Source organism: Saccopteryx bilineata, chromosome 10 (genome assembly GCF_036850765.1).
Source record: "Saccopteryx bilineata isolate mSacBil1 chromosome 10, mSacBil1_pri_phased_curated, whole genome shotgun sequence".
NCBI classification, from domain to species: domain Eukaryota; kingdom Metazoa; phylum Chordata; class Mammalia; order Chiroptera; family Emballonuridae; genus Saccopteryx; species Saccopteryx bilineata.
In genome coordinates, this window is record NC_089499.1 from 49,821,787 (window position 1) to 49,849,480 (window position 27,694).

Below are 27,694 nucleotides of genomic sequence, written 5' to 3' on the forward strand. Positions count from 1 at the left end.
AGGTGCAGCTCTCACACCCTTCTCAGTGCTTCACAGGGGGTACCTCCAGCTTCAGTCCTTTCTGCCCGACACATGTGGCCACAGTTCTGGTTCTGATTCTTCAATGGGCATTCTTTGAACTCTTCTAGAAATAACCAGGTGCCTGAGGGGTAGAGGAAGGAAATGCACAACAGCATGCCTTCAGAGAGCCAGGGGCCATTGCTCCATTTCCAAGTAATGGGTACAATTTGAATCTCAGTTTCCACAAGCTCTCCTGTTTCTTGGGCCTCTCTGCCTTTATTCTCTGACAGAATTTTCTGCAATGATGAAAATGTTCTATATCAGCTCTGTCCAATATGGTATCCCCTAGCCACATGTAGCTATTGAGCACCTGAACTTTAACTTTTATTTACTTTCAATTACTTTAAATATCAGTAGTTAGGTGGCTTGTGGCCTCTGTATTGGAAATGTATATAGTTCCAGAGGGTGGCAATCCTGAAGGGATCAATCCCATTCCCAAATGATCCCATGAGCAACAGGCCCCCTTTGCAGAAATCCCTGGAGTGACCGCTCCCTTCCTCTGCCCTGAAGTGTGAGCTCAGGCAGGTGGGTGGCCCCAACATCCAGCAAATCCTTCTTGTTTACATTACTGGGCCCACCACCCCTCCTCCTCCGAACACAAACCTCATTGGTGTGTCTGACAGGTCTCAGCCAGCCCTGAATGCTCTCAGACCAGCACTCCTCAAACTTCTATATTATACAAATCAGTAGGGATGTTGCCAAAACGCAGACTCTGATGGAGCAGGACTGGGATGGGGCATGGGGTCTGCATTTCTAACAAGCTCCTAAAGAAAGCTGTTGCTGCTGCTGATCTGGGGACTACACTTGGATCCGTGAAGTTTTAGACAGTTGTCTTAAAATGTCAGTTAGCTCTGCTTATATGCACAATGACACCTAGCATAATAATAGCTTACAATCAAATCCGTATCCTATCTTTTTGCCCTATCTGTTCTCTACAGGCTTTTAAAAGCATACTCTGTGAGAGCAGGATGGGATAAATAAGTACATGCTATGCAGAGCCACAAAAATGCCTGAAGTTTTGGTCAAGAAAATAAAATATTATATAGTCATCTCAAAAAATAATAGTTAACATTTATTGAGCATTTCTTATGCACTAGACACAAAGCTATACACACCATTAATGAGCATTATTTCATTTTAAGACTCACAACAACCCTTTTCACAGATGAGGACATCAAGGCATAGAAAGGCAAACAGATTTGCTTGAGGTTACACAGTCATTAAGCAAACGAGCCATGACTTGAATCCAAGCAGTCAGATGGTAACCCCCACACTGTATCTTCATCTTTGGTAGAAAGCTCTACAGGGATCTCAATTGTTGGGAGTGAATGAATTCCTTTGAAGAAAAATATGCTAACGAAATACCTGCATATAGGTGTATATAGCAGTTTTATTTGCAACTGCCAAATGTCAAAGTACCCAAATGTCTATCAACAGGTGAATGAATAAACAAACCATAGCACATCCAAACCATGGAATATCAGTGATAAAAAGAAAAGACATGCAGAAACCTTAAATGCATATTTGAAAGAAGCCAACTTGAAAAGGCTCCAAAAAGATCAGTGGTTGCTGCATCCTGGGAAAGGAGGAGGGGTGAGTAGGTGGAGCCCTGGGTTTTTTTGTTTTTTTTTTTTCTGAAGCTGGAAACTGGGAGAGACAGTCAGACAGACTCCCGCATGCGCCCGAAGGGGATCCACCCAGCACGCCCACCAGGGGGCAATGCTCCGCCCCTCCGGGGCGTCGCTCTGTTGCAACCAGAGCCACTCTAGCGCCTGGGGCAGAGGCCAAGGAGCCATCCCCAGCGCCCGGGCCATCTTTGCTCCAATGGAGCCTCGCTGCAGGAGGGGAAGAGAGAGACAGAGAGGAAGGAGAGGGGGAGGGGTGGAGAGGCAGATGGGCGCCTCTCCTGTGTGCCCTGTCCGGGAATCGAACCGGGACTTCTGCACGCCAGGCCGACGCTCTACCACTGAGCCAACCGGCCAGGGCCAGTCCTGGGGTTTTTAAAGCAGGGTAACTATTCTGCGTGATACTGTAATGATAGATACAGGACATTATGCATTTGTCAAAACTCATGAAATGTACAACACAAAGAGTGAACCCTAATGTAAACTAGGGACTTATTTAGTTAATCAGTAATGTATCAATTGATGTAACAAATGTACCCAAAAATGTTAATAAAAGGGAAAACTGTGGGATAGGTGTCAGGAGATATATGGGAACTCTGTATTTTCTGCTTAACTTTTCTGTAAAAGTAAAACTGCCTTTAAAATTTTTATTAATTAAAAAAGAGTATGTTTAACATATATAATTTTATGTCCAACTTTAGGAATGAGGGTCAAAGACCTTCCCACAATTAAAAATTCCTGCCCTAGAACACATTACTTATCTATCCCCTCCACCCCACTTCCACAGAGCCAAGCAAGTATCTGGCAAGAGTAGATGCTTTGTACATTTCTATTGATTCACTTAAAAAGCAAAGACCTTCCTGGCCTGTGTTGGCACTGTGGATAGAGAATCAACCTAGAATGCTGAGGTCATCGGTTCAAAACCCTGGGCTTGTCTGGTCAAGGCACATATGACAAGCAACAAATGAACAAGCAGCTATATCTCGTCATCCTCCTGCTCCCTGTAAAATCAATTAAAAAAAAAAAAGCCTGACCAGGCGGTGGCGCAATGGATAGAGCGTTGGACTGAGACGCAGAGGACCTAGGTTCAAAACCCCAAGGTCACCAGCTTGAACACGGGCTAATCTGGATTGAGCACAGACTCACCAGCTTGAGTGCGGGGTCGCTGGCTTGAGCGTGGGATCACAGACATGACCCCATGGTTGCTGGCTTGAGCCCAAGGTCACTGGCTTGAGCAAGGGGTCACTTGGTCTGCTGTAGCCCCCCAGTCAAGGCACATATGAGAAAGTAGTCAATGAACAACTAAGGTGATGCAACAAAGAACTGATGTTTCTCATCTTTCTCCATTCCTGCCTATCTGTCCCTGTATGTCCCTCTCTCTGTCTCTCTGTCTCTGTCTCTATCACTAAAAAAAAAACCCCAAAACAAAAAAACAGTAAAGATCTAGCATAATGCTACCAGGGTGGCATTACTGAGCACAGTGGGTGCTCAATAATACTTCCTGGATGAATGAACATAAAGTTAGAATTCTAAAAAACAAACAAACAAAAACAAACCCTAAATCCCTGGAGACAGGGATGCAATTGTTCCTCTCTTGTGCTTGTACAGCTGGGCTCACCACTCTGTGGCTCTCACCAGCCCCTGCTGCACCCACCCCTGCTGACATCTCTCTCCCCTACAAGAGTACAAAATTCTTAAGGGCAAACACCCTGATTCATCCCTCATGCCTGATCAGGCCTGATACACAGTAGGTGCATTTTGAATATTTGCTGGCATTTCTTTATCTCTTTTCTCTGTGGTGCCTCTTAGGCTACTGGGAGTAATTAGATAAACTCACAAATGGCACTAACTCAGTCACATCTGCCCATAAACCTGTGACATCACAGCTGGAGGGTTGCTTCTCACATCTTCTATGACATTGCAAAACCTCTCTATCCTTGGCAGACAGGAGACTCTTTTCTTGCTTTATACCCTCAAACCAAGGCCATTTGATATCCCTCTACTTGTCTCTTCACTTCCAAACTCACTCTGTTTCCTTGCTCTTTCTCTGCCCCTGGAGAAGTACATGTGCTGTTTCATCTAAGCTTATCACATCTATGAGGAAACAGGAGATGAGTAAAAGGCTGGATCCTGCTCTCTAGAAGTTCATGAGAAGAAACTGAGACTCAGAGAGGGTGGGTCACCCAATAAGTGAAGGAGGCAGGCATTAAATGACACTCTGTTTGACTCTAACATTCTCTGCTGCCAAGCTCTGCTGGGCCTTTCTTGTCTAAATAATCTTCTGAAGTTACAGTTTTGTTCATGCCAGTCAATCTCATGCCCAGAAAGGTTCAATAGCTCCCTACTGACCACTTAATGAAGTCTTAAACTCTGGGTTTGGCACCCACAGTTCCCAATGAAGAGGCGTAAGCCTGCTGTAAGCCTTATGTTTTATGTATGATTCTTTGTCACAAAACCTGTCCTACAGCCCCCCATTCATGTATGTACTTGCTTATCTCCAAAGAGCCTTTCCTTCCCCATCCTTCAAGGACCAAATTAACGGCTACCTATTTCATAATGTCTTATCTGGGATGAGCAGTTAGAAATACTAATTTTGTCCTCTGTTTTCTGTCCTTTATCTAAACCATGATATGGCATCTACAAACCCACTCATCTATGCATCCATCCACCTACTATCTACCCATACACCCATCTAGTATTGAAAGGGAGCCTAACATGTGCTGTAAGTATCAGGGAGTCCACAATCGAAAGGACAAACATTTTTTTTTGCTTATATAGAGCTGACATTCTAACTGGGGGACACTAACAGTAGCATGTCAACAAATGAAAACACATGTCAGACAGACAGCAGCCTTGTGACTAAAACAAAACAGGGGTTTATTGGGAATGTTTGAGCTCATCTGGAAAGAGATGATCTGACTTTGGAGCCAAGACCTACAGGGTGAGAGGGAGCTGGTCAGGAGAATGTCTAAGGGAACAGTGATCCAGGCAGGCAGGACCTGTGACAGGAAAGAGCCTGGGATATCCAGGGCCAATGGAGAGATGGGACCAGGCCACACAGGGCTCCTTGGCCTTGGCCATGATGAACAGTCTGGATGTTAACCCTATTGCAAGCAGAAGCCGCTGGGGGTTAAGGAGGGAAGTGCTGTAAGCAGGAGAGTCAGACTTCTGTTTCTAGTTATGACTGACTGAGTGGCTGGTAAAGGAATGGCCTTCCTGACATAAACAACAATCAGGAGGTAACAAAGCACAGGAGATAACCATTTTCAGGCAGTGGATAAATGCAGAGCAAGACTGCTACCCCTGAGATATGAAATCCCCAATGGGAGGTTTGCCCAGCCCTCTGACTGGGGTCATGAGCTGGAGTCCAAGCCAAACACACAGTCTCACCAAGCTGAGGAAACAGGACCAAACTGTAAGGCAGCTGAAATAGCTCGAATCTATAATGTGGGGTACCAGAAATGGGTAGCTGTGCAGAGCAGGGGCCCCAGATATCCACTGAAGGTCTCCCCCAAGCTTCTGGCTGATGGCTGGATTGTAAACATCCAGGGTAAAACCACCCAAGGTTTTCCAGATACTGCTGTTATAGTTGAGAGTGCAAGAGACACTAGAGGCTGGACACTACCAGGTAAAGAGTACTGCAGGGAACTGGGGCTCTCAGCCTGCCAGAGTAGGGGATCTGGTCAACACTAAGTATTCATCCATGGTACCAAGATAAGATACCGAAAGACCTCCCTTTAGGAGCAGGAACCATGACCTAGGGCAGGGTTTCTCTTACGACGGCACTGTGGATACTTTGGGCTGAATGATTCTTTGTTGTGGGGCTGGCTGTCCTGTGCATTGTAGGATGTTTACCAGCATCCCTGGCCTCTACTCAATAGATGCCAGTAGCTCTCCACACCAAGTTGTGACAATCAAAACTATTTCCAGACAATGCCAAATGTCTCCTGGGAGGCAAAACTTTCCTGGTTGAGAACCACCATTCTAGAGTAAGAACTACTCTAGACTCATCCCAATAAAGCCTAAAGGCAATCCATGAAAAAAAATCTACGAGGATGACAGAGTTTAGAAATCCTATTAAGTCCTATTAAGTTAGAGGAGCTTGGAAAACAGATTGGGATCTCCACAGATTGGCACTAAGTAACTTACAGTTGAACCTATATAAGTTTAAGGTAATCGGCCAGGAATTGAACTACTTATTAAAATAAAAACCAACATTCTTCAGAAGAAGATAACAGAATCTAGAGCATGTACAACACAGCATCTACAATATTCAATCACAATCCACAGTTTATAACTGAAAACTGCCAGACATGCAAAAAAAACCCCAGGAAAATGTGATCCATATTCTAAAGAAAATGTTTGGCTGATCAAAGACATTAAAGTGGCTTTTATAATTATATTCAAAGCATTAAAAATACATTCAAAGGACAACAGCAGGAATTTGCATGATCAGGGATTCCTTTTTCCAAGTTCCCTCAGTCTTCTGTGTGAGGAACAGAGTAATGGTGTGTCAGAGGTCTGCCTTGAAGGGAATTCTATTAACCCAGAGGAGCTCTGCCTTGTGCCTCAGTTGTTTCGGCTCCATTTAAATTAGTGTATTAACCTTGGTGGATATTCTCCAAGTGGAAGACTGACAAATTTAGAGTAGATAAGTTAAGAAAGAATTAGCAAATGAAAGAATCAAGGAATGTTTCAACATTTGGAACCAGGAGAGTAGAGAACTGTTCCAACACGGAGGTGAAGTGCTTCCCTGTCATAGGAGGAACCCACCGGTGGCTGACCAGGTTACTACAGAAGTGACTCCTGTACTTGACGGGGACTAAACCCACCCAATGCTAAGACTCTAGGATTCCTGCAGAGCATTTATGTAGGTCTGGGATGCTCAAAGACTCCATAGCCAGGACTGCCAGCCCAGGGCTGGGCAAAGCCAGAGCAAGCCCAGAAAAATCAGATACAGACCAGCATTGCATCCTTTACGTGGCCGAGTCAGACTCACCTGGTTCAAGTGTTACTTGTGCAAGCATGAGGCAAGTGCTTTAACCTCTTGGAGCTTCAGTCCCCTCATCTGTAAAAGCTTTAGGAAATAGGTTTTAAAATTCTCAGCACCTTTGAGATAGGACCTTACAAACTTATCTTTATTGGTCATGATAATTTAACTACATAGCACTTAGCCCCTGGGTCTAGAACATAGTCATTTTCAAGTGAAACTTACTTGCTGATTGAATAAATCAGATCACTTAAATGATGAATTTATCAAGCACCAGTCCTGACACAGAATCGGCCATCAAGAAATAATAACTAGTGTTACCACTCTCTTCAAGCAGCTCTTCCACCACTGAGACTGCAAATTAGGAAGGTGCTGCTAAAACCGCTGAGAATAAAAATCACAAAACTTCACCTTGAGTGAGGCAGTGGCTGAAAGAATTTAATGAGGCACCACGGCAATGCACAGAATCTCAGTGGTGTGTACACGAATTCTGATTTCACAGACAGGCAACTCTTAAGGAATTTCAAGCAGTCAAGAAAAAAAGCAACATTCACCGCCTTCCTTTAAGTGCACAGGAGGTTAGATTAGCAATGCATCACTTACTCATGAGGCGTTTACCTGATGACTGACAGGAGCACACTGTGTCAGAGGAATTCCAACCCTGACACCTCCCTTCACCACCATTATCACTGACTTCAAGATATGTCTCTCCCAAGAGACTGTCATCTCCTTGAGGACAGAAGCATTTGTGATTTGATTCTGCACCCCCAGTGCCTGGTACTGAGTAGAGCAGTGACCCTACCCCAGAATCAAATATGCTGAAGCCCTGGGAGATTCTTCAGTCCCTGGGGGTGGTCTCTATGTCAGTGAGGATCGCAATATTTTCAAAAACATATCCAGTGTTTCTAACTCAATATCATTTTGTACATTTTAATTTGGGAAGTCCAAAAGCCAAGAGACCCATTTTTCCTTGGGTCCTTGCCTGGAATCAGAGCACACTGCCACCAGGTGGCAGCAGCTTCACAGTCACATCCACAAGGTTCACCAGGTAGGGTTTTACACCAGGGCTTTGTCTTCCTGATTTGTCCTTCTGTCAGGTGGGGAGTTAAGGGAGATTTGAGGTTCTGAGGTGTCTGAGCATCACTGTACCCTATTCCCAGGATTTAGACGTCTGAGCTGCAGGCTCCAGGCTCCTCTATAGAGGAGGCTGACTTCGGGAACGTGTGTCTGCCCTGGGAAAGCAGACCCCACGGTTTGGATCCCTGACAGGCCTTTCTGTTCTTGCCTTGAAAAAACACACACTTGAAACACAATGACGAGAGAGAGTGGCAAAAATCTGGGGCAGGGAAAATGTCATTTCCTGCAAGAGCCCCTCCATTCCCCAAAGACTGAAAAGACAGAAAATAAAAATTTAAAGGAGAAAAAAAAATTGAGTAGAAGCACTTCACACTTCAGAGAGAACACAGGGCTGACAGTGAAGACAAATAGATGTTTAGAGAGTTATAACAGACCACGAATGCAAATTGCCAGGGAACAAAGAAGGCAAGCTGATGTGTCACTTCACGTTTTTGATGAGAAACTTAATTTACCGGATCCACAATAAAGGTGCTCGTTTCTGAGTTCAAAGCTTTGCTCTTGGTGCTGTGGGGTCCTGACTCATCCTGCCCAGCACCAATGACATGGAGGCAAAAGAGGAACACCCACCAGTGTCCTTGGAGCACTAGTGCATGCCAGGCCCTGGGCTAGCCACCCAAAATGACGAGAAGAGCCTTTATACTCACATGTACACTGGCTTCATAGCTACCTTGTGTGGGAAACAGTCTTACACCAATGGTCAGGTGGGAGCCCTGAGCCCCCAGAGATAAAGGGACAGGCTGACCGCCACCCAGTTGGCCACTGGAGTGACTCAAATTTCCTACCCTCAATACCAAATTCCCTTCTCTGGATTGCACACTGATAAGGGCAGCGTATGCTACGCCACTGTAAAGTGACATAGGCTCTGCCAGAAACCGTCCTTTCATTCAAAAATGATTTACTGAGCTCTTACTGTTGGCAGGCACAGTTCCAGGGACTGGAGATCTAACAGGGAATATAAGAGGTCAATTCTCCACCCTTATACAAAATGGACAGTGTCTAGGATGTCGGCAAGTGTCACCGAGAAAACCAAAGCCAAGAAGGTGGACAGGATGCATGGGATTAAAAGGGTGCGACTTTTGTTTTTAATTATTTTAAAAAAATTATTATTGATTTTAGCGAGAGAGGAAGAGGAAGAGAGAGAGAGACAGACAGGAACATTCAGCCTCTATGTGCCCTGACCAGGGATCAAACCGGCAACCTCTGCTGCTTTGGAACAATGCTCTAACCAACTGAGCCATCTGGCCAGGGCTAAAGGGGCGCGACTTTAAACAAGGTGGTGAGGAACCCCTCACCACATAGCCCTTTAGACCTTAACACGACTTGCATTGCACACTCTCTTGACCTCACAGTTATACTGTGAGGAAGTTATTCTCCTCACTCCCAGGACCTCTGCAGCTGAGCTCTCTCTCCATGCTTTCTGGAGTTCACTGGGTGACAGAGGGGTCACAATGAATTCAACCACCCTCCAGCTCAATCAGCCTTCATGTAGAATCCCTGCCACACAAGCCCAGAGAGACCAGGAGAGCCCCTCAAAGCGAATGCTCCCTTGTCTAAGGCCCTAGGAGCTCTGGCCCAGTCAGGCACTTCTTGTCTCTTTAGAAATGTAAATGACCAGCAAATAGGCGTGTCTGAGACCCTGTAAGCAGTCAGAAGGGGAGCTGGGGCCAGAACTGGAATGGAGATCCTGGATGGGGAGAGGCCACAGAGCTGCACTGAGTTACTTATCACTCTGGTTGGGATGCGGGGAGAAAAGCAACCTATGGGGTAGGAAGGCACCCTTGGGACTGTCTTTCTCCTGTGGGTAATTAATTGCCTCTCCTCCCTCTGCTTGCTCAGGCACCAGCCTTCCTACCCCCAGACTTCGTAAAACCCAAATGTGTCTGTAGAGAGGTAAAGCTCTGATGGTAACATGCAGCCTGCACAGCTATCACTGAAGCCCTGGGATGGGGCTGGCTCTTCAGGCTGCAGGAGAGACCAGGCAACTTGGGGGTTCTGTCTAATGCCTGCAACATCAGCTATCCACCCTCAGACATCCCAAAGAAAGGGGGAGAAGCTCTGATCTCACCCAACTGTGGGCTCCTTGGGAAGAGGGGGGGTCTTATTTATTCTACACACTGTGTGCTTATTTCACCACCTGAGACTACCTCCCAGCCCCCAGGGACGAGTGGAACAGCCCAGGGGACTGATGGGGCTTGAAGGCAGGAGATGTGACTGTGTCCTAGAGTCACCCTCTGAACAGCCCTCTGACCTCCCTGGGGTTCACCGTCCCCAAACATCTCCTTTCCATCTCTCCACCCACAATGGCTCTAGAATCAACCATTTCGTCCCTCCTAGCTGCAGGCAGCCTGAATACTACAACTTCTAGATCATCCCCAAGAAACAAGAGTGTTCACAGTCTCAGACCAGCCAAACCCACAGGCCTAGGGACACTTTCTGGGAACTCTCCTTCCTGGAGCAATCCGAAGTACAAATGGAAAACTAGAGATGACTATTCAGGAAAAAAAAATCCGGACTTGGACAAGCAGAATGCTACCAAGATACACAAAACCGAGCCTTTTACTGACCTCCCAATAAAATATTTCCAGCAAACACTCTCCTGACCTACTTTCTCTAACTTTGAGAATCATGCCTCACAAGGGGAACCATGTGACTACCTGAAGATCTAACAACTATCCCAGAATGTTTTTTCAGCCCTGACTGCATCCCCCAAAATAATAGCTATGAAGTTATGGTTTTGATGTAATTTTTTTTCTGAAGCACATTAAAATAAATATATAACCATAAAATAAAAATTTAAAAAGCCCCTTCATCAACTGTGTCATCATATTTGATCTTCACAGACATCTAATGGGGCAGGCAGGTACAACCTGCGATCTTCATTGTAGGAAATCAGGGACTTGGCCCCAGAGAGGTGGGGTGCCTTGCTTGAGGCCACACCACCAATAATGGGAGAGCAGGAACTAAGACCTGTGCCCTCCTGATTCTCATGGTCTGAGGTATGCACAAATGGGAACCATTGGAACTGGAAGGAGTGGATCTATTGTTTTCTTCTTAAGACCTCCCCTCCCTTCATTTAAGAGTTCTCCCACCCAGAACTCAGGAACCCTCAGTTTTAATAGGGTTAAATTGCTACATGACCAACAAAACAAGCAAGAGGTCAGCATCTCTGACCTGGATCTCTCTTTCTGTTAAGTAGATGTTCTAGCTAGGATACTACAATTCTACTGTCCTGTTCACAGGGTGCCTTCCCTCAGCACACTGAGACAAACTTTGAGTGAGGCACCAGCTTCCAGAATTTGATGAGCCATCAAGAGCCTTTCTCAGACCCAGCATGACTCTACATCCCACCATAACCTTTCAGCCTCTGATGCAGAGTGACAGCAGGCTCAGAGCTTCTCCCACCTCCCTTTCCAGCCATGCTGGGCCCTTTCTGCAACACAACGCAGCTTCCAAAAGACACCAGCTACACGGAGTCTTGTTTTCCTTTCCCTTTGGGATCACTATCTTTATTTCTGCCCAGGACAGTCAGCTATCACTGTTACTTTTGGAGAAACACACACACACACACACACACACTCATATATTTCCTGGTCAACACCGATAGTGAATCAAGAATTAGTACAGCTCACTTATATGGTAAGCTGGAGGTTTTTCAGTCATTTTGCTAAAGCAACAGAACCTTTAATCAAAAATCAAAAGTACTTTCTTATAGTACATATAGTACATATAGAAAGTACTGGTTCTTATATTCATTCAGCAAACATTTATTGGGCACTAATTATGTAACAGGCACCAAACTGGTCAGGGCCCAGGGAAACAGTGATGGGCCATGATGATTCATGCTGCTAAGCTGCCTACTCAGCGAGGCCCTCTGGCCGTACTGTTAGAAATTGCAGTCTTCTCTTTCCAGCACTCTCTCTTCACTGCCGTATTTTGTCTCCATGGTCCTGGGTATCATCTCAAGGATTGCACGCTTTACAATTTAATTTTGTTCGCTCCTCAACTAGAATATAAGCCCCATGGGACAGGGATCACTGTTTTGTTCACTGTCCACTGCTATATGCCCAATACCTAGACTAATCTTTATTGACTGATTTTTTTAGAGAGACAGAGAAAGGAAGAGAGAGAAAGAGAGAGAGAAGCATTCATTTGTTGTTCCACTTAGATCTGCGTTCATTGTCACTTCCTGTATGTGGCCTGACTGGGGATCAAATTTGCAACTTTAGTGTTTCAGAATGACACTCAAATCAACTGAGCTAACTGGCCAGGGCTAGACTAATCTTTAATACAGAGTAGGTACTCAGGAAATATCTGTAGAGCAAATGAATGGACATTAAACAGATAACATAATTTTTTACATGTAATACATACATACACACACACACACACACACATATATATATATATATATGATATATTTATTTCATTGCAAACATAAGGGCTTTGGAAAGTAAGTACAGAATACTGGGGATGCATGGCTGGCAGTTGGGAAAGATTCACCTGACAAAGTGATATTTAAACTGAGTCCTAAAGGATAAGTGGTGTTCGTTGACAAGGTGGAAAGGGAAGGTCTGAGGAAGAAAAAGGTGTGGTCCCAGCAGAGAAACAGCACATGCAAAGGGCCTGAGGCAGAAAGGAGGCCAATATCTGGAACAAACTGAAAGATGGAAATAGTAACAGGAGATGTAGTAAGGAGGCAGCTTATGCGGGATCTTGGCGCCCCCCCCCCAATGTGGATCTTATTCAAAAGACCACAGGGAACCCCAGAAAGGATTTAAGCAAAGAGGTGATAATCAGATTTATATTTTAAAAATCAGTTTGCTGCTTATTGGGGAGTGGCCTAGAGGGGTCAAGAGCTATTTCTGGAAGACCAATTAAGAGACTATTGTAATTGTCAAATGGGAGATGGTGGTGGCCTGGACCAGGCTGGTGGCGACAGAGGCAGAGAGCAAAAATGATGGAGTGAGCGGTCATATGGGGGTCAAAGCCTGTCAACTATCACCTCATAGGCATCCAAGGGCTTCCCAGCTCATAGGTCAGGAAGCTCTTTCTAGAAATGGCCAAACAGCAAATATTTTAGGTTTTGCAGGTATGCAGGAAAGTTGCCATAGCATACCTGATTTGTTCTCCAGTAGGATTGTGGAGTAGGATGAAACATCATTCTCCAACAGAATGATGTTGGAAGATTATCTCTTGACTGTTATCTGGGAACTTGGCTAAGATGTTCTCTATGGTACTTAGTGATCTGGTTGTTCTGTCTGCCTAGGGCATTGAATTCTGCTGTACCAGACTGCCTGTGCACAATGTGATTTATGGCGAACACCTGCTTCCTTTCAGAGAGTCTGAAATTCTGAGGACTGTGATTGATCATCAGGAAGAAAGTACCTGTGCAGTTAATTCCACACCCCCATTAAAAACCTGGACTCTGGGTCCTGAGCAGGCTCCTCTGGGCAGGAATACTGCCCATGTGCTGCTGCATTTTGATGCTGGAAGCATAAAGAAGTTCTGTGCAGCTCTGCCCAGCAGGAGAACAGGGGAAGCCTGCGTGTGAACTCTTCCAGGCTCCGCCTGATGTGTGTTTTTCTTTCACTGGTGAGGGAAATAAACCACATCTGAGACTGTAACAGCTTCTGAGTCCTGTGACCTCTGTGAGTGAGCTCTGTGAAGAGAGTGAGTGAGTGAGAGAGTGTATGTGCGTGGCAGGAGGGCGGGTACTGTAGAAAAGGACTGGCCTGGGAGCGAAGGTCCAAAAGGAAGGAGATGGTAGGAAGCTGGGATGACTGTGGTAGACACTCTGAATGGTGAACTCCTGGCCTCACCTTTGTTCGGGGTGTGGGTGGTATATGCTGTCTGCACACATGTATATATGTGTAGGGCTCCAAGGTCAAAGGTGTCAGTGGAGTTTCCCCAAACTTTTCTGATCACTAGAATTCCAGGTGTTATCTCAGACCCCTGAAAGTGAATCTCCAGGCCTGGGGCCTGGAACCTGCATTTTAACATTTCCTGGTGTTCCAATGATCAGCCACTGTGGAAACTGAGTGATACTCAGGACCTTGACTGACCTTGAGGACTAGGATAAGGAAGCCTGTGTGCAGAGGAAACAATGGGAAATCTATCCTGAATTAAGGCAGAGTTTGTATATCTAACAGAAACACATAGACCAGTGATTTTGAAGATATGTTTTCCAAAACTGTTTCTCCAAGTGAGCCTGTGCCACCAGAGGATGGAGTGGGCAAGGCCGACAGTCAGGAGCTAATTTCCTTCTTCCTAGGGATTCTGCCTGCAATTCAGGATGCTACCATCAGGTGCCCGGTGCTGCCCTGAGCCTGGGGCCCCTCATGGCACAGCAAACTGGGACAGAAGTGAGCACACATTGCCACTCCACTGTGCACACTAATGCAACATGATAAGCGTACACTGAGTCACACTAACTAGCACTCCACGAACATTCCCATCCGAGTTCACCTAACAGGGGCTGAAGCCACAGACTTAAAATTTCTTGCAAGTCTCATGTTCTACTGAATGCAGATTCTACATTCTATTGTATGATCTATCTTTTTTTTAAATTTATTTATTCATTTTTTTAGAGAGGAGAGGGAGAGACAGAGAGAGAGAGAGAGAGAGGAGAGACAGAGAGAAGAGGGGGAGGAGCTGGAAGCATCAACTCCCATATGTGCCTTGACCAGGCAAGCCCAGGGTTTCGAACCGGCAACCTCAGCATTTCCAGGTCGACGCTTTATCCACTGCGCCACCACAGGTCAGGCTGATCTATCTTTGTTTTAATAGAAAAACGGGTTACTGCTCACCCACTCAAACGTCTTGAGAACATTATTCACACATTGGAATTGGGACCTCTGAAAAATACCCAACCTGAGACTCAGCCCCAGAGAGTTTAATTTAATTGGTCTGGGTTGTGCTCTGAAATTTGGATTTTCAAAAACTTTCCAAGAGCTTCTAACAGGTAGCAGAAGTTGAGAATCCCCGGGCTCTGTTTTTATCTCCTGTCTAACACACCTCAGGCACAGCACCATGTACTCACTTTTCAGAATAGCCAATATCTTACTAAAGACAACTAATATGCCAGCCAGTTCTCACCAACTCTTTCTTTCTGTGAGCTACTCCCACAAAGAAAATCAATCAACAACAACAAAAGAAAACAGTTCCTCTTCCTGGCATGCAGGCTACTGAGATCTGTGATCTTGGGTAGAAGAAAAAGTGTGTTTTAATTTTCACTAACTTCTAATTGAAATTTAACATTTCCCTCAATTGTGACTGCAGGCAACAAACCACAATACTGTTAGCAGTAGAAATCCCAGATGTTTTCCTATAATGGTATCATTTATTCTTCAAATATCATTTATTCCATTGCTTCTCTGAAATCACAGAAATTATCAAATCTCTTGCTGGATCTTGCTCTTTAATGTACATATATTAGTACCATGTCATAAATGTGTCTTTTTTAATGTTTTGGTGGTTGTATTTCACTATATTTAATTTCCTATAAATTTAATCTATGCATTGAAATGTATAATTCGAGAAGGAGTCTACAGGCTTCCAACTGCTCAGCCAGCCATGGAGTCTCTGTGGCTGGCACCAGGGGCCTGCCGAAAGCTTCCTAGTGGTGGTGGGCAGTTGTGCATTGAGCAAACGACTCTTACCTGTGGGTCAGAGAGCCTGGAGAGGTCAGGGTACAGGTAGAACTTGATGCCTTCGGAGGCCCCAGGCAGCGTGACGCCTCGGATCAGGAGGATCAGAAGCATAATATAGGGGAATGTCGCAGTGACATATACAACCTGCCCAAGAGAGAAGAGACAAGAATCAAGAAGGGTGACAGTGGTGTCGAACGTGGCAGGTCCCTAACGTCTCATGGGAGCAAAGGGATTCCCTGTGCAATAAGAAGTGAAGCCCTAACACAGCCTAGTCTTCCACCTCCTCTCTCACCACCATCCCCTCAAGGGCTGGGTCTTCCATGAATATTCATTGAGTATCCACAGTGATGCTTGATAACACTACTATTCAAAGATATTTTTAACCACAACACATAGAAAGAAATATGCATATCAGAACATTGAGCTAAAACAGAAAGTGTCACAAAACTATACTTATTCTTACATGTGATACATTCAATATTTTCTATTATATGCTATTTCATTTACATATCATACTCTATTTCATTTTTTTTTATAAAAGCTGGTCATGACCCTCTAAATTCACATCATAATTCACCAAGGGGCTAAGATTCACATAAAAGTTTTTTTTCTATTTATTTATTTATTTATTTATTTATTTATTTATTTATTTATTTATGTGAGAGGAGGAGAGCTAGAGAGACAGACTCCCACATGTGCCCTGACCAGGATCTACCCAACAAACCCATCTGGGGCTGATGCTCGAGTACTGAGCTATTTTTAGTGCCTGAGGCTGATGCACTCTGACCAACTGAGCCATCCTCAGCACTGGGGTTGACAATCAAACCAACTGAGCCACTGGTTATGAGAGGGAAAGAGGGAGTTGAAGGAGAGGAGGGAGAGGAGGGAGGAGGAGAGAATCAGATGGTCACTTCTTCTATGTGCCCTGACAGGGAATCAAAACCAGGACATCCATGTGCCAGGCCAACGCTCTGTCCACTGAGCCACTGGCCAGGGCCAAGATCCACATTTTTAAAGAACACTGTTCTTCATGAAACTCAAGTTTTCATAGCCAAGGATAGGATGGGATAAAATAGGAAACAGAAGGGGGGAAAAGAGAGCTCTTTGGGGCATGGAAGACCCAGTGTTTGCCTGGAATAATTTCAAATTGGTTTGCTTGGAGGCAGGTAACTGAAGTCAATGAGCCTGAGAGACTCCCTCAGTCCATAGATTTAGTGTAAGAATTAAGACAGTGAAAAAACCAAAATCTTCCCTAAGTTTCCTCACAAAGAGGTGCTTAGAAAGACAGAGCAGGCCTGACCTGTGGTGGCTCAGTGGATAAAGCGTCGACCTGGAAATGCTGAGGCTGACGGTTTGAAACCCTGGGCTTGCCTGGTCAAGGCACATATGGGAGTTGATGATTCCAGCTCCTCCCCCTCTCTCCTCTCTCTCTCTCTGTCTCTCCCTCTCCTCTCTAAAACGAATATAAAAAAAAATTAAAAAAAAAAAGACAGAGCAATTCCTTCACAGTCTATTAGAGTTCTGTCCTAGGGGCCATGCCCCTGACATGAGGTTCTTGCAGGATTCAGTGCCCCCTCTAGTTCTGACTTTTTCTCCTTTGTCTCATTTTCTCCACCAACCACTTGGTTCCTTCCTCTACCTACCTGTTTTATCTGTTTAGATCAGCAACTTGTTAACATCTGGGAGCCACAGACATTTCTGAGACTCTAAGGACATGTATACATGTAGACACAGCTTTTGGATGGTGTAGACTCTGATTCCCCAGATTAAAAACAAACAAACAAAACTTGTGCTCTAAGACCTATGATCTTAATTTCTCCAGGGCTAGTGAAGCCTCTTACCCCTTTCCAAGCAAGGTTTTCTTTCACCAGTGATTCAGTCCTTCATGCCATCCATTCATTGATTCATTTACTTACTTGTCCACCTACTCACTCACACATCAATAATATTCCTATGTACCCGAAGACTGAGCTATACTCTGGAATGTACAAATAAGAATGAGTCACAGGATGGAAGTTTCTCCGTCAATAGGCTTCCCCACTGGTAGAAAGACAGACTTTCAGGTAGACAGATAATTAATGCATTATGTAATCAGGGGAATGCAAAGAATGGTGAAGCACAGAGAAGGGAGCAGATAACTATAGGGGCAGTCAGGGAGGGCATCTCCAACGAAGTGATCCAGGTGTCGGCCTATAAAGAATGAGTCAGAGTTAGGACATGGGGAATGGGGACAGAAGGAGGAAGAGAATAAACTCCTACTATACTCCAGGTGCTTTACATAGAACAATAGAAATGAATACAGTTACACAGTACTTCCTCCTGTTTTTTTTATTTTATTATTCATTTTACTTTTATATAAATTAACATCCTAGAAAAGCTGAAATAGAAACACTGAATACAGTATTTCACATAACATTGGAGGGACTGAATGGACAGAAAGACTACAAAACAACTTATTTCTATTTCTTTGCACTTAAAGTACAAACTACACTGTAAAATACTATATATAAACACAAACATAAATATAAAAATAAGTCATTCAGTTATTAAGGGACAAAGCAGTGACTTAAAGCCAGTCCTCAAAATTGGGAAACAAGAGGTAGCAGGAGGTGGTAACATTGGGTCCTGCTGATACAGGCTGTAGGCTAGAGTATTTCACCCAGACACTGTCCCTAACCCACAATGACAGCACCATCCTCAGCCCACTCAGAGTTCTGCCCCACCACTTTTAGCACCCATTTCCAAAATCAAGCATCAGATCAATCATGTCATGTGATCACTATAAGCAATCTCTTATTGTCATATACAGTGTAATCCAGAAAAGGTGAACGTAAGTCAAATATATAATAATGAGATATTATTTGATATTAATAATAAAAATCAGAGGCCAGCAGTCAATAGGATTGATGGTTTCTACTCAGATGACTAACATTCTATAAAATCTCCATTTCCCTCAGCTTTGTTGGCACAGTCTAGGAAGATCTTCAGAATTTCATGTAAATCCTTAATTCCCTTCCTTCAAAATGAACCCTCCACCCCTGGTTAACCAGTTTATATCTGTGAAAAGTCAGGCTAAAAATCTATTGCTTTCACTGAATAATTTCCACTTTCATGTCTGTTGAATGGCAAAAGATTAATTATGCAGACTACCCAGGACCTGATTAATGATAGCTCTGGCATGTAGCTATCTTAACTTCCAATGCTCACAAATTTAAGGAAAATAACTTTACTGCGGAGAATGTAAGAAAAACTGAAAGTCATAAAAATTTTTCTTTCATCTGTGGGACTACCTTAATGTGACTAAACCGGTTAGTTATTATCTGACCAGTCTGTTTTGAGTGGACTGGGTCATTAAAGGGTCACTTAAAACCTAATCAAATGGACCTTCTCCATGCCCTGGCAACATATACAGCAGACTGCTTCTCAGGGACCACAGTGTCGTGATTTATGAAATTGCTGATGATGATTTTGAAGCAGTTTCATTGTTTAGAGTTCTAAATGGATGCTCTGCTGCTACATCACACTTGAAGGACTATATTTCCTCCACCGGTGTGATAATTTATACTCTTCTTTTATAAAACCATAATGGAAATAAAACCTGTAGATGAAATGCCGAAAGACCACAGTGCAGACAATGAATTAGGCTGCCAAAATGGAACCATTGGCTGGCAGGCATTAGCTAGAAAAAGTACTTTGTAAGCTGAGGTTTGAGAGCCTTGAGTCAGGGTACAAAAGGTGGTTTGGGGGCATCATTACGTAATGCACACAAGTGAAAGTTGAAAATGCAACGCTGAGAACAGACTATATCTGTTGCTGGTCCCAGTGCTCCTAAAAGCCCCTCTAACTTGTTTCTTCCCTCAGCCATACCCAGACAGTTGGGCATCATCTTTGACTTTTTCCTGAGAACAGTTGTAGACTGCCCAAACAACACAGATCTTGTCATCAAGAGAGTATACATAGATCACATGCATACTGCCATGTCCTTTTTGTGTTTATTATGTACATCACTTATTGATCACAACATTCTTTGCAGCTAAGCCTGCATGCAGCCTCAGACCCTCTACACAGGACTCCATGCAACCTCCATAATCAGTTGGGAAGAAACCCACTCTCGCCTACCCTTGATCTCATCTATTTCTCATGTATGCATTCAGTCTCCTGCAGGTCCTTTGTCTCTGTCCTCAGAATGGTAAGACCCAGGTGCTGTGCTCAAGGAACTGCTGAATGTGTGAGGCATGACACATACAGAAGCCAGAGAGACAGGCTAGAAGGGTCTATGTGGAAGGGGTTCAGCCTTCTGATTGACAGAGGGTTGGAGCTGGGTCTCCATGGATAAGCAGGAATTAGAGAGGCTAAGTGAGGCAGGGAAGATGTGGAACTAGCCAAGGATGTGGAAAAGGACATAGAATCTTGTCCCCTGGGATTTCTAGGAACTGCCAGGTTGCCCTCCAGGTACTCGAGCTGGAAATAGCCTCAGCTCTTTCCTCAGGTTCTTCCACATTCAACCAGTGGTATCAAGTGCTGCCAACTTGACCTCCAACTATATTCTGAAATCACACTCCCCTCTTCATCTCCATCATCAGGGCCCTTTGACACCTTTCTTCTCCATCATGCAACAGCCCGACATTGTCCATACTGTGGCCCAGGTTTCAAACACACAAACCTGGCACGCATATTCCTGCTCCTCTGAGTCTTCCTCCCTACGCCTAGCCCCATATTCAAGGCTGTAGGGTATTGCACACATGTGGCTTTAAGGCAGATGACCCTGGGTTCCAATCCTGGCCCAGCTGTGACTTTCACTGTGGCCCGACCAGTCACCACCCTTCCCAATCTACTTGTTCTCCACTGTGCCAGGTTCTTCGAGTTGGGGAGCATGCCAGGTTCCTTCATGCCTCCTTGCCTGTCATGCCTCTCTTTGTCCATAATATCCAGCCCCAGCTCCTGGGTCACCCATGGTGTTAGTCCTGCGTATGTCTGAATCCTCACAAGTTTGAGGACTCCTCAATGTCAGGGACTGTATCTTCCAGTTTTCGTATCATTGACATAACTACTTTATATGTCAGCAGCCAAGGCCCAGAACAGTCAATTTGCAGTATCTTAGTCTCATCCTCTTAACCTTATGCCATTTACCCAAATGTTGAGAGGCCAAAGTACCACATCCTCCCTGAATCGTATCCCACCTTCATCCCCTTAGTCACTTCAGCATCTTTCCAGCACTATAGCTCTTTTTCATCAGCTGCTTTATTGCCTCACAAGACTAAGATTTCTAATATACAAAATTTGCAAGGGAAAGGAGTTTTGTCTTTCACTTTGCCTGCTATATCTAAGACAATAAATGGTCATGAAATGTGCTCAATCAGTCTTTGTTGAAAGGATACACAAATAAGCAGGCTGAGTCCTGGAACCCTGAGGTTAAAATGCAGATCTTCAGAACACCACTTTGTGCACTGTCCATATAAAATACTGAATCCACATAAAACAAGATTCAGAAAATTGAATCATACGTATTTTAAGAGTGATGTTTATAAGGGAATCATAAGAGATTTGGTTTTAAGTGAAAGAATAGTTCAGATATGGAGGGCAAGGAAATTCAGCTTCAAAGTGCTTCCTAGCAATGTTCAGTGTTCCTTTCAAGATGTCTGAGTCTCCAGTGGTCGGCAAACCATGGCTCGTGAGCCACATGTGGCTCTTTCGCTCCTTGAGTGCGGCTCTTCCACAAAATACCACATGCAGGCATTACCTACATAGTTTAAGTTTAAAAAATTTGGCTCTCAAAAGAAATTTCAATCGTACTGTTGATATTTGGCTCTGTTGATGAGTTTGCCGACCACTGGTCTAGAAGAGCCAAGCAGGGCTCAGGCATTATGCTAAATTATATGCAATGTTTGGTGATGGGCACAATAAGGTCACTGACAAGGTACTGAGAAGCTTGGCTGTTCCTGGCTTCTGCCGGTGGTGGCTCACACCTAGGTGGGCTTGGGGAAAGGAGGGTTTAATCTGTCAGGCCTCGTGGCCCTGAAATTAGGCTCCCATCCTAAGCACACCCCTTGGTTAGGAGAGTTCTTTACTATTGTTTAATTTCCTTTTAGCCGGTCAAGTCCTTCTGAATATAAAGGTTAGCACAATTGGTGGTAATTACACAGCATCCTGTTTTAATTGACACTAATTGCTCATTTGCATTCCAGTACTGGAATTGTGGGGTATTTCCCCCCTACTTCCAGGATACAGCTGTTTATTTCATAGCAGGGAGACTGATCCCTGGGAATGCCACAAAAGTTGTGGAAGGGCTGATCCTCCCTAAGTTTTCCAAGATGACAGGGTCAACTGCAAAGATGAGTATTATTCAAAAGGCACTGGGAGAGCAGAGTGGTGTGGGGGAAGAACCCAGGACCACAGGGTCAGAAGATCCAATGTGTTGCAGCTTGGGCAAGTTCCATACCCTCTCTAGGCTGGCATTTACCACTTACAAAGAGGCAGGAGAAAGCTAACTCAAACTTCAATATCTCTTGTCCAATTTTCCCTAATTCTTTATTTTTGGGAGGAGAGGGTAATGTGCATGACTCAATTTTCTAATATTTACATAATTCTTTTTATACATCAATATACTCTTTTACATTAAATAAATATACATAATAAGAAAACTGAACACCATAAACAGAAAGCCATTATCTCTTAGCATAAATAGAAGGTAAATACAAAAATAAATGCAATAAAAATAATATGTGATTATATTTTAGCCCAAGCCTCTGAGTCTGTGTTGTTTTTTCTTTGCTGAACAGCAAGAGTAGCAACTGTCACAGAGGCAGCAAACAATAAGCCAGCACCATACTGTACTACTTACTGTATCTCACCTTAAGGGACATTAAAAAGGCAATATTGTTTCATTATATGATTTGATATTTTTAAATCTGAGTACACCAAAATCATCCTGTGGACTGTCAGTAGAAAGAATATTTCCCATATCTGTGGAAAAGACTATATCAGCAGTAGTCAACCTGGCCCCTACCACCCACTAGTGGGTGTTCCAGCTTTCATGGTGGGCAGTAGTAGAGCAACCAAACTATAACTAAAAAGATAGATTTAACTATACTATTTTTTATAAAGATTTATTCTGCCAAACTTAGTGAAAATCCGACATAAAGTACTTGGTAAGTAATTATTATTATATACTTTAACTTGCTGTAACTCTGCTTTATACATTTTATAAAGTAAAGTTACTTCCCTACTTTATAAATAACCATTACTGTGGAACTGGTGGGCGGTTAGAAAATTTTACTACTAACAGAGATACAAAAGTGGGTGGTAGGTATAAAAAGGTTGACTACCCTGGACTAGATGGATCTCTGAGGTCCTTCGCAGCAACCACAGTGTTTTCTAGAACAGCCCATTGTCAACCACAATCCTTTTCAAAAGACCAGGACTTCTTAATCCTGTTCACTTTTTTGCCCATCCCCCCAGCCTCTCCCATCTGGCAACAATCAGTTTGTTCTTTATGGATTTGTTTCCATTTTATTTGTTCAATTGTTCTGTTGTTTTTTTTTAGATTACACATGTAAGTGAAATCGTGATGTATTTGTTCTTCCTTCTTCTTGCTCCTGGCTGTGCCATAAAGATTATCTATACCCATCCATGGCCTGTTCCAACCTTGAGATGCCATGACTTTATTTTTAGTACTCATGGACATCCTAGTTAGTAGCAGAGGCCAAAGAAGGAAAAATGCTTAGTTCAGGAGAAATGGAAGTTTAGGATATACCTGATAAGAATGGGACTAACAATAATTATTGGGTCTACATGTTTTATTCTTATGTTATCCATTGCCACAAAACAGAAACTATTATCACAGAACTAAAACTACGGCACCTAGCAGTTGAATATTTGGCCCATGACTGTAAAGATCTAAGAAAGGCTAGATTCAAGCAGATCCATCAAGCTCCAAAACCTGCACTCAACCACTATACAGCTCCACTGGGAATGCAAGTATCCTCGTAATCCAAGCAGCTTCATCTCACACCATACTTTCCAGTGTTCCCTAATCAAACCCTTCACTTTCCTGCATACAGGCCTTTGTTTTTATCATCCCCTTCACCTGGAAGGTCCTTTACCAAAATCTTGCCAAACTTCAAGCCCAGTTCAAATACAGTGTCTTCCAGGACTCAGCACTAGGTCATCCAAGTCAGATAAAATGCTCCTTCTATAGCCTACAGCTGAGTAATATGGCATACAGATATGGGAGGGGGCCTTGACTTAAGAAAACCAAGTTCAAATCTAGCCTTTGGCATGTCTATGTATGTGACTGACTTTTGGCAATTTACTGTCTTTCTAGGTCTTGATATTTCTTTTGCACAATGGAAATAATAATATAGCAGATTAACTCAATCTCTTTGAGTCTTGGGTTCTTAAATGTGTGGATGGTAAATGTATGGCTGTAAACAGTTGATGAGTGATAAATTCAGACCTCAGTAACCCAGTGAGAATGAATGGAACAAAACAGGCTATAATCGCATGTGTCTGCAGTGGGCCATTGGCATAAACCATCCCTGTCCTCACTTGAGCTTCTCCATCTAAGAGTAAAGAACTTTCTGTTTAATGCAATTCATTGGCCATTTATTGAGCCTACTGTGCGCCAGGCCCTGTACTGTTTTCGAACAGCATGGTAATGTACTGGAACACAGAGAGATGAGGTATGGCTAGAGAAGTCCTCCTAGAGCTGAAGGGAGACAGGCTATCCATCTTGTTCCAAAGAGTCCTGGGTTAGAATGTACTGTGCAAATAAATTTCCTTAGAGCAACAAGGTCAGGACACGGAACACCAGGGCTCTTCAGCCTGGGAACATCACCTTCAGGGAAAGAAACAAGGTGGTAGGGAAGCTGGGCCCGAAGTGACAAGATACTTAAATAACAACTACGGTCATTAAGATGGTTAAACACAATTCAAATTCTTGTCCACAGGATATCTAAAAATCACTGGGTGGGGGAGTCTACTGTTTAAGCCTATTTCATGGTAAATTAATATTAGCTAGAGAGTCAATGCTATTGATTTTTACACAGCTCACAATAAAGACCACAGAAAATGAAAACAAATCCTCAAACAAGCCCGAGCAACATAAATATTCCATTTTCAGTGCCAACACAAGCTTACACTGGCTTTAGGAGCTTTATTCATTGCCTAGAAAACAGACTTGGTGCTTTGGCTAATAATGATTTAAACCCCATCCATCTCTCTTGGACTAGAAGGCTGGTGTCGCTATGGTGACCAAGGGCACCATTAAAGCACACCATCAAATCCCAGGCAGGGATTTACTAGTTCAGGGAGGCTATCAGGAGAGAAGCACCACTTCAAGTTCTCTTACTCTAGTCTTTCACACACTCATGGCGACAGATGTGTGGCAAGGGGTGAGAGAGCCGATGCTCGGGGACTGTGTCTACAGCCAGAAAAAGCAAGGAGCTGCCGGGATTCTGCAAGCATCACCTGATCTCTAAGACAGACTGCCTCCCATCCATCCCACAGACCAAAGACTTGGGGCTCTTTAGGGCCCTTCCCCAAGCTGCCTGAGCAACACATCTCTTTATTTCTTTTTTTTTTTTTTTTTTTTTTTTTTTTTGTATTTTTCTGAAGTTGGAAACGGGGAGGCAGTCAGACAGACTCCTGCATGCGCCCGACTGGGATCCACCCGGCATGCCCACTAGGGGGCGATGCTCTGCCCATCTGGGGATGGGCAACCAGAGCCATTCTAGCGCCTGAGGCAGAGGCCATGGAGCCATCCTCAGCGCCGGGCCAACTTTGCTCCAGTGGAGCCTTGGCTGCAGGAGGGGAAGAGAGAGACAGAGAGGAAGGAGAGGAGGAGGGTGGAGAAGCAGATGGGTGCTTCTCCTGTGTGCCCTGGCTGGGAATCGAACCTGGGACTCCTGCACGCCAGGCCGATGCTCTACCCCTGAGCCAACTGGCCAGGGCCAAAATCTCTTTATTTCTTAAAAGGAGGGCCCTGGCTGGTTGGCTCAGCAGTAGAGCGTCAGCCTGGCGTGCGGGGGACCCGGGTTCGATTCCCGGCCAGGGCACATAGGAGAAGCGCCCATTTGCTTCTCCACCCCCTCCCCTCCTTCCTCTCTGTCTCTCTCTTCCCCTCCCGCAGCCAAGGCTCCATTGGAGCAAAGATGGCCCGGGCGCTGGGGATGGCTCCTTGGCCTCTGCCCCAGGCACTAGAGTGGCTCTGGTCGTGGCAGAGCGACGCCTCGGAGGGGCAGAGCATCGCCCCCTGGTGGGCAGAACATCGCCCCTGGTGGGCGTGCCGGGTGGATCCCGGTCGGGCGCATGCGGGCGTCTGTCTGACTCTCTCCCTGTTTCCAGCTTCAGAAAAAAAGGAAAAAAAAAAAGAAGAAGAATCTATGCTTGCCTCCTGGTGATCCACCTTGCTCCCACCTCTCCTCTCAGCAGGCCCCTCTATTAAGTCAAACCTAACAGCTTCTTAGCACTTGCCTTTCTCTCAGTTTCCAGCTTTAAAACTTTCCCTTATTAGACGCTTCTGGTTTTCTGCTTCCCTTTCTCATGAATTTTCTTAGTATCTTTTACAGGTTCATTTCTTCACTCTTCTTTTCCATCAACAAATCAACCAATCACCCAGCCAACTTTGATTAATTAGCATCTGTTATGTGCCAGATACTGTGGTAGAAACAGAGGACACACAGACCAGGAGCCAGCCCTGCCCTCTGGCAGGTTTGCTCCCTGCAGATTTCTAAGCTGTTTCCCAGAAGTCTGGTGTCATCCCACTTCCATCCTCTCTCTATTCATTCTCCTGGCATTTCTTACATACTTCTGTGGTTTTAGGGGCCACTGATGTGCTGATGATCTTCAATCTCTCCCACCAGCCTAGCGATATCTCTTGAGTTTAAGACCGGTATTTTCAACTCCCTTCTGTGTATGTCCATCTGGATTTCCTACCAAAGTATACAATTTCACATATGTAAAGCCAAAACCATTATTTTCTACCTCCAAACTGCTCTTCTTTCTGTGTCCCTTTCTTGGATAATTGTGTCACCCAAGTTACAACTCCACTGTGTCATCTTTGATTTCAGTTTCTCTCTCTCACCCCCATTTCCTGAATAAAGCCTTTGAAGGCACAGTCGGGCTCCACTGCCCTGTTGCCTCTTCGCCGCACCCCTGCTGCTCTCACCAGGCGTGGCCAATTCCAGTTGGCTCTTCCTCTCCTTTCCTCCAGGCCTCACCATCCTGGCTTTTTCTTCCCAGAAAACCAGCTTTCTTTTCAGGTTCCTCCTCACTGGGCTCCCCAAGTCCCATATTTACCCCTCTGCCTGGGTGTCCCACCTGTTCCCAGAGCTTTAATTCCATTAATTCTACAATGCATGTTTTTAGAACTGTGTACCTTATTATCTCTGAAATCAGAATACCTCCCCCCACCCCGCCCAGGTGGTAGTCACAGTGTAGTTACTGCTCCTTGAGTGTAAGGTACCTAGCTCATAGATGCTCTTATCAGCACTTCAGTTGAGTCGCGAGCTTTGTTGGTTAAAATATTTTATTTTAAATTAATTTCATTTAAGCCAACTGCTCTTTAATGTTTAGAATGTCCTTTTAAAAGATTACACTATGGTTCTGCAGCAAGGCACATCACTGGAGAAATAATCATGATTCCATATTTTCTTGCAAAAAAAACAACCAAGTACTTTATGGATTTAAGAAAGGAAGATACCCACAAGATGAAGCTGTTATTATGTTGTTACTGCAGTACATGCAAACTGATTGCTGTTATAATTTAAATGATATACCAGCAGACAGAAGACTCTGCCAATGCCTTGGGAAGCGATAAAGAAAGTTTAAAACAACAAAAACCTTCACATTTCACACAGGAATAATGTTAAGGCAATATAGAGCAGATTAACCAGAAGTATTTTTGCTTCTGGTAAATGTCCTTAAATGGAAGCATTATATACCTCTGGTATATAATGGCGTAACTTTGAAATATGGTAAATCAGAGGATTCTCATCTTTTGGGGGACCTATCTCTCTCAACTCCTACTAAACTTTCTCCTCCTATCTCATCACCCCAGCTCACTTAACAGCACCACCAAGCACTCAAGCCAGGACCTGGGTTTCATCTAGGAATTCTCTCTTTCACCCTCTAAATGCAGTCATAGGGGTGATTCACACTTGCTTATTTCTCAGGTTCGCTCTCTTCTCTCCATCTCAAAGCTGCCAACTGAACTACTGCAACATGGAATCTGA

At 44.3% G+C, this 27,694-nt stretch overlaps 1 protein-coding gene across 1 annotated transcript in view; it reads right to left on the reverse strand.

Moving 5' to 3' along the window:
- SLC6A11 (solute carrier family 6 member 11) overlaps positions 1–27,694 on the reverse strand; it is a 119,158-nt gene that overhangs the window by 46,913 nt on the left and 44,551 nt on the right. Inside the window, exon 6 of the mRNA XM_066244666.1 lies at positions 15,471–15,605. Coding sequence (XP_066100763.1) covers positions 15,471–15,605 — 135 coding nt within the window. The remainder of the gene's footprint in view (positions 1–15,470; positions 15,606–27,694) is intronic.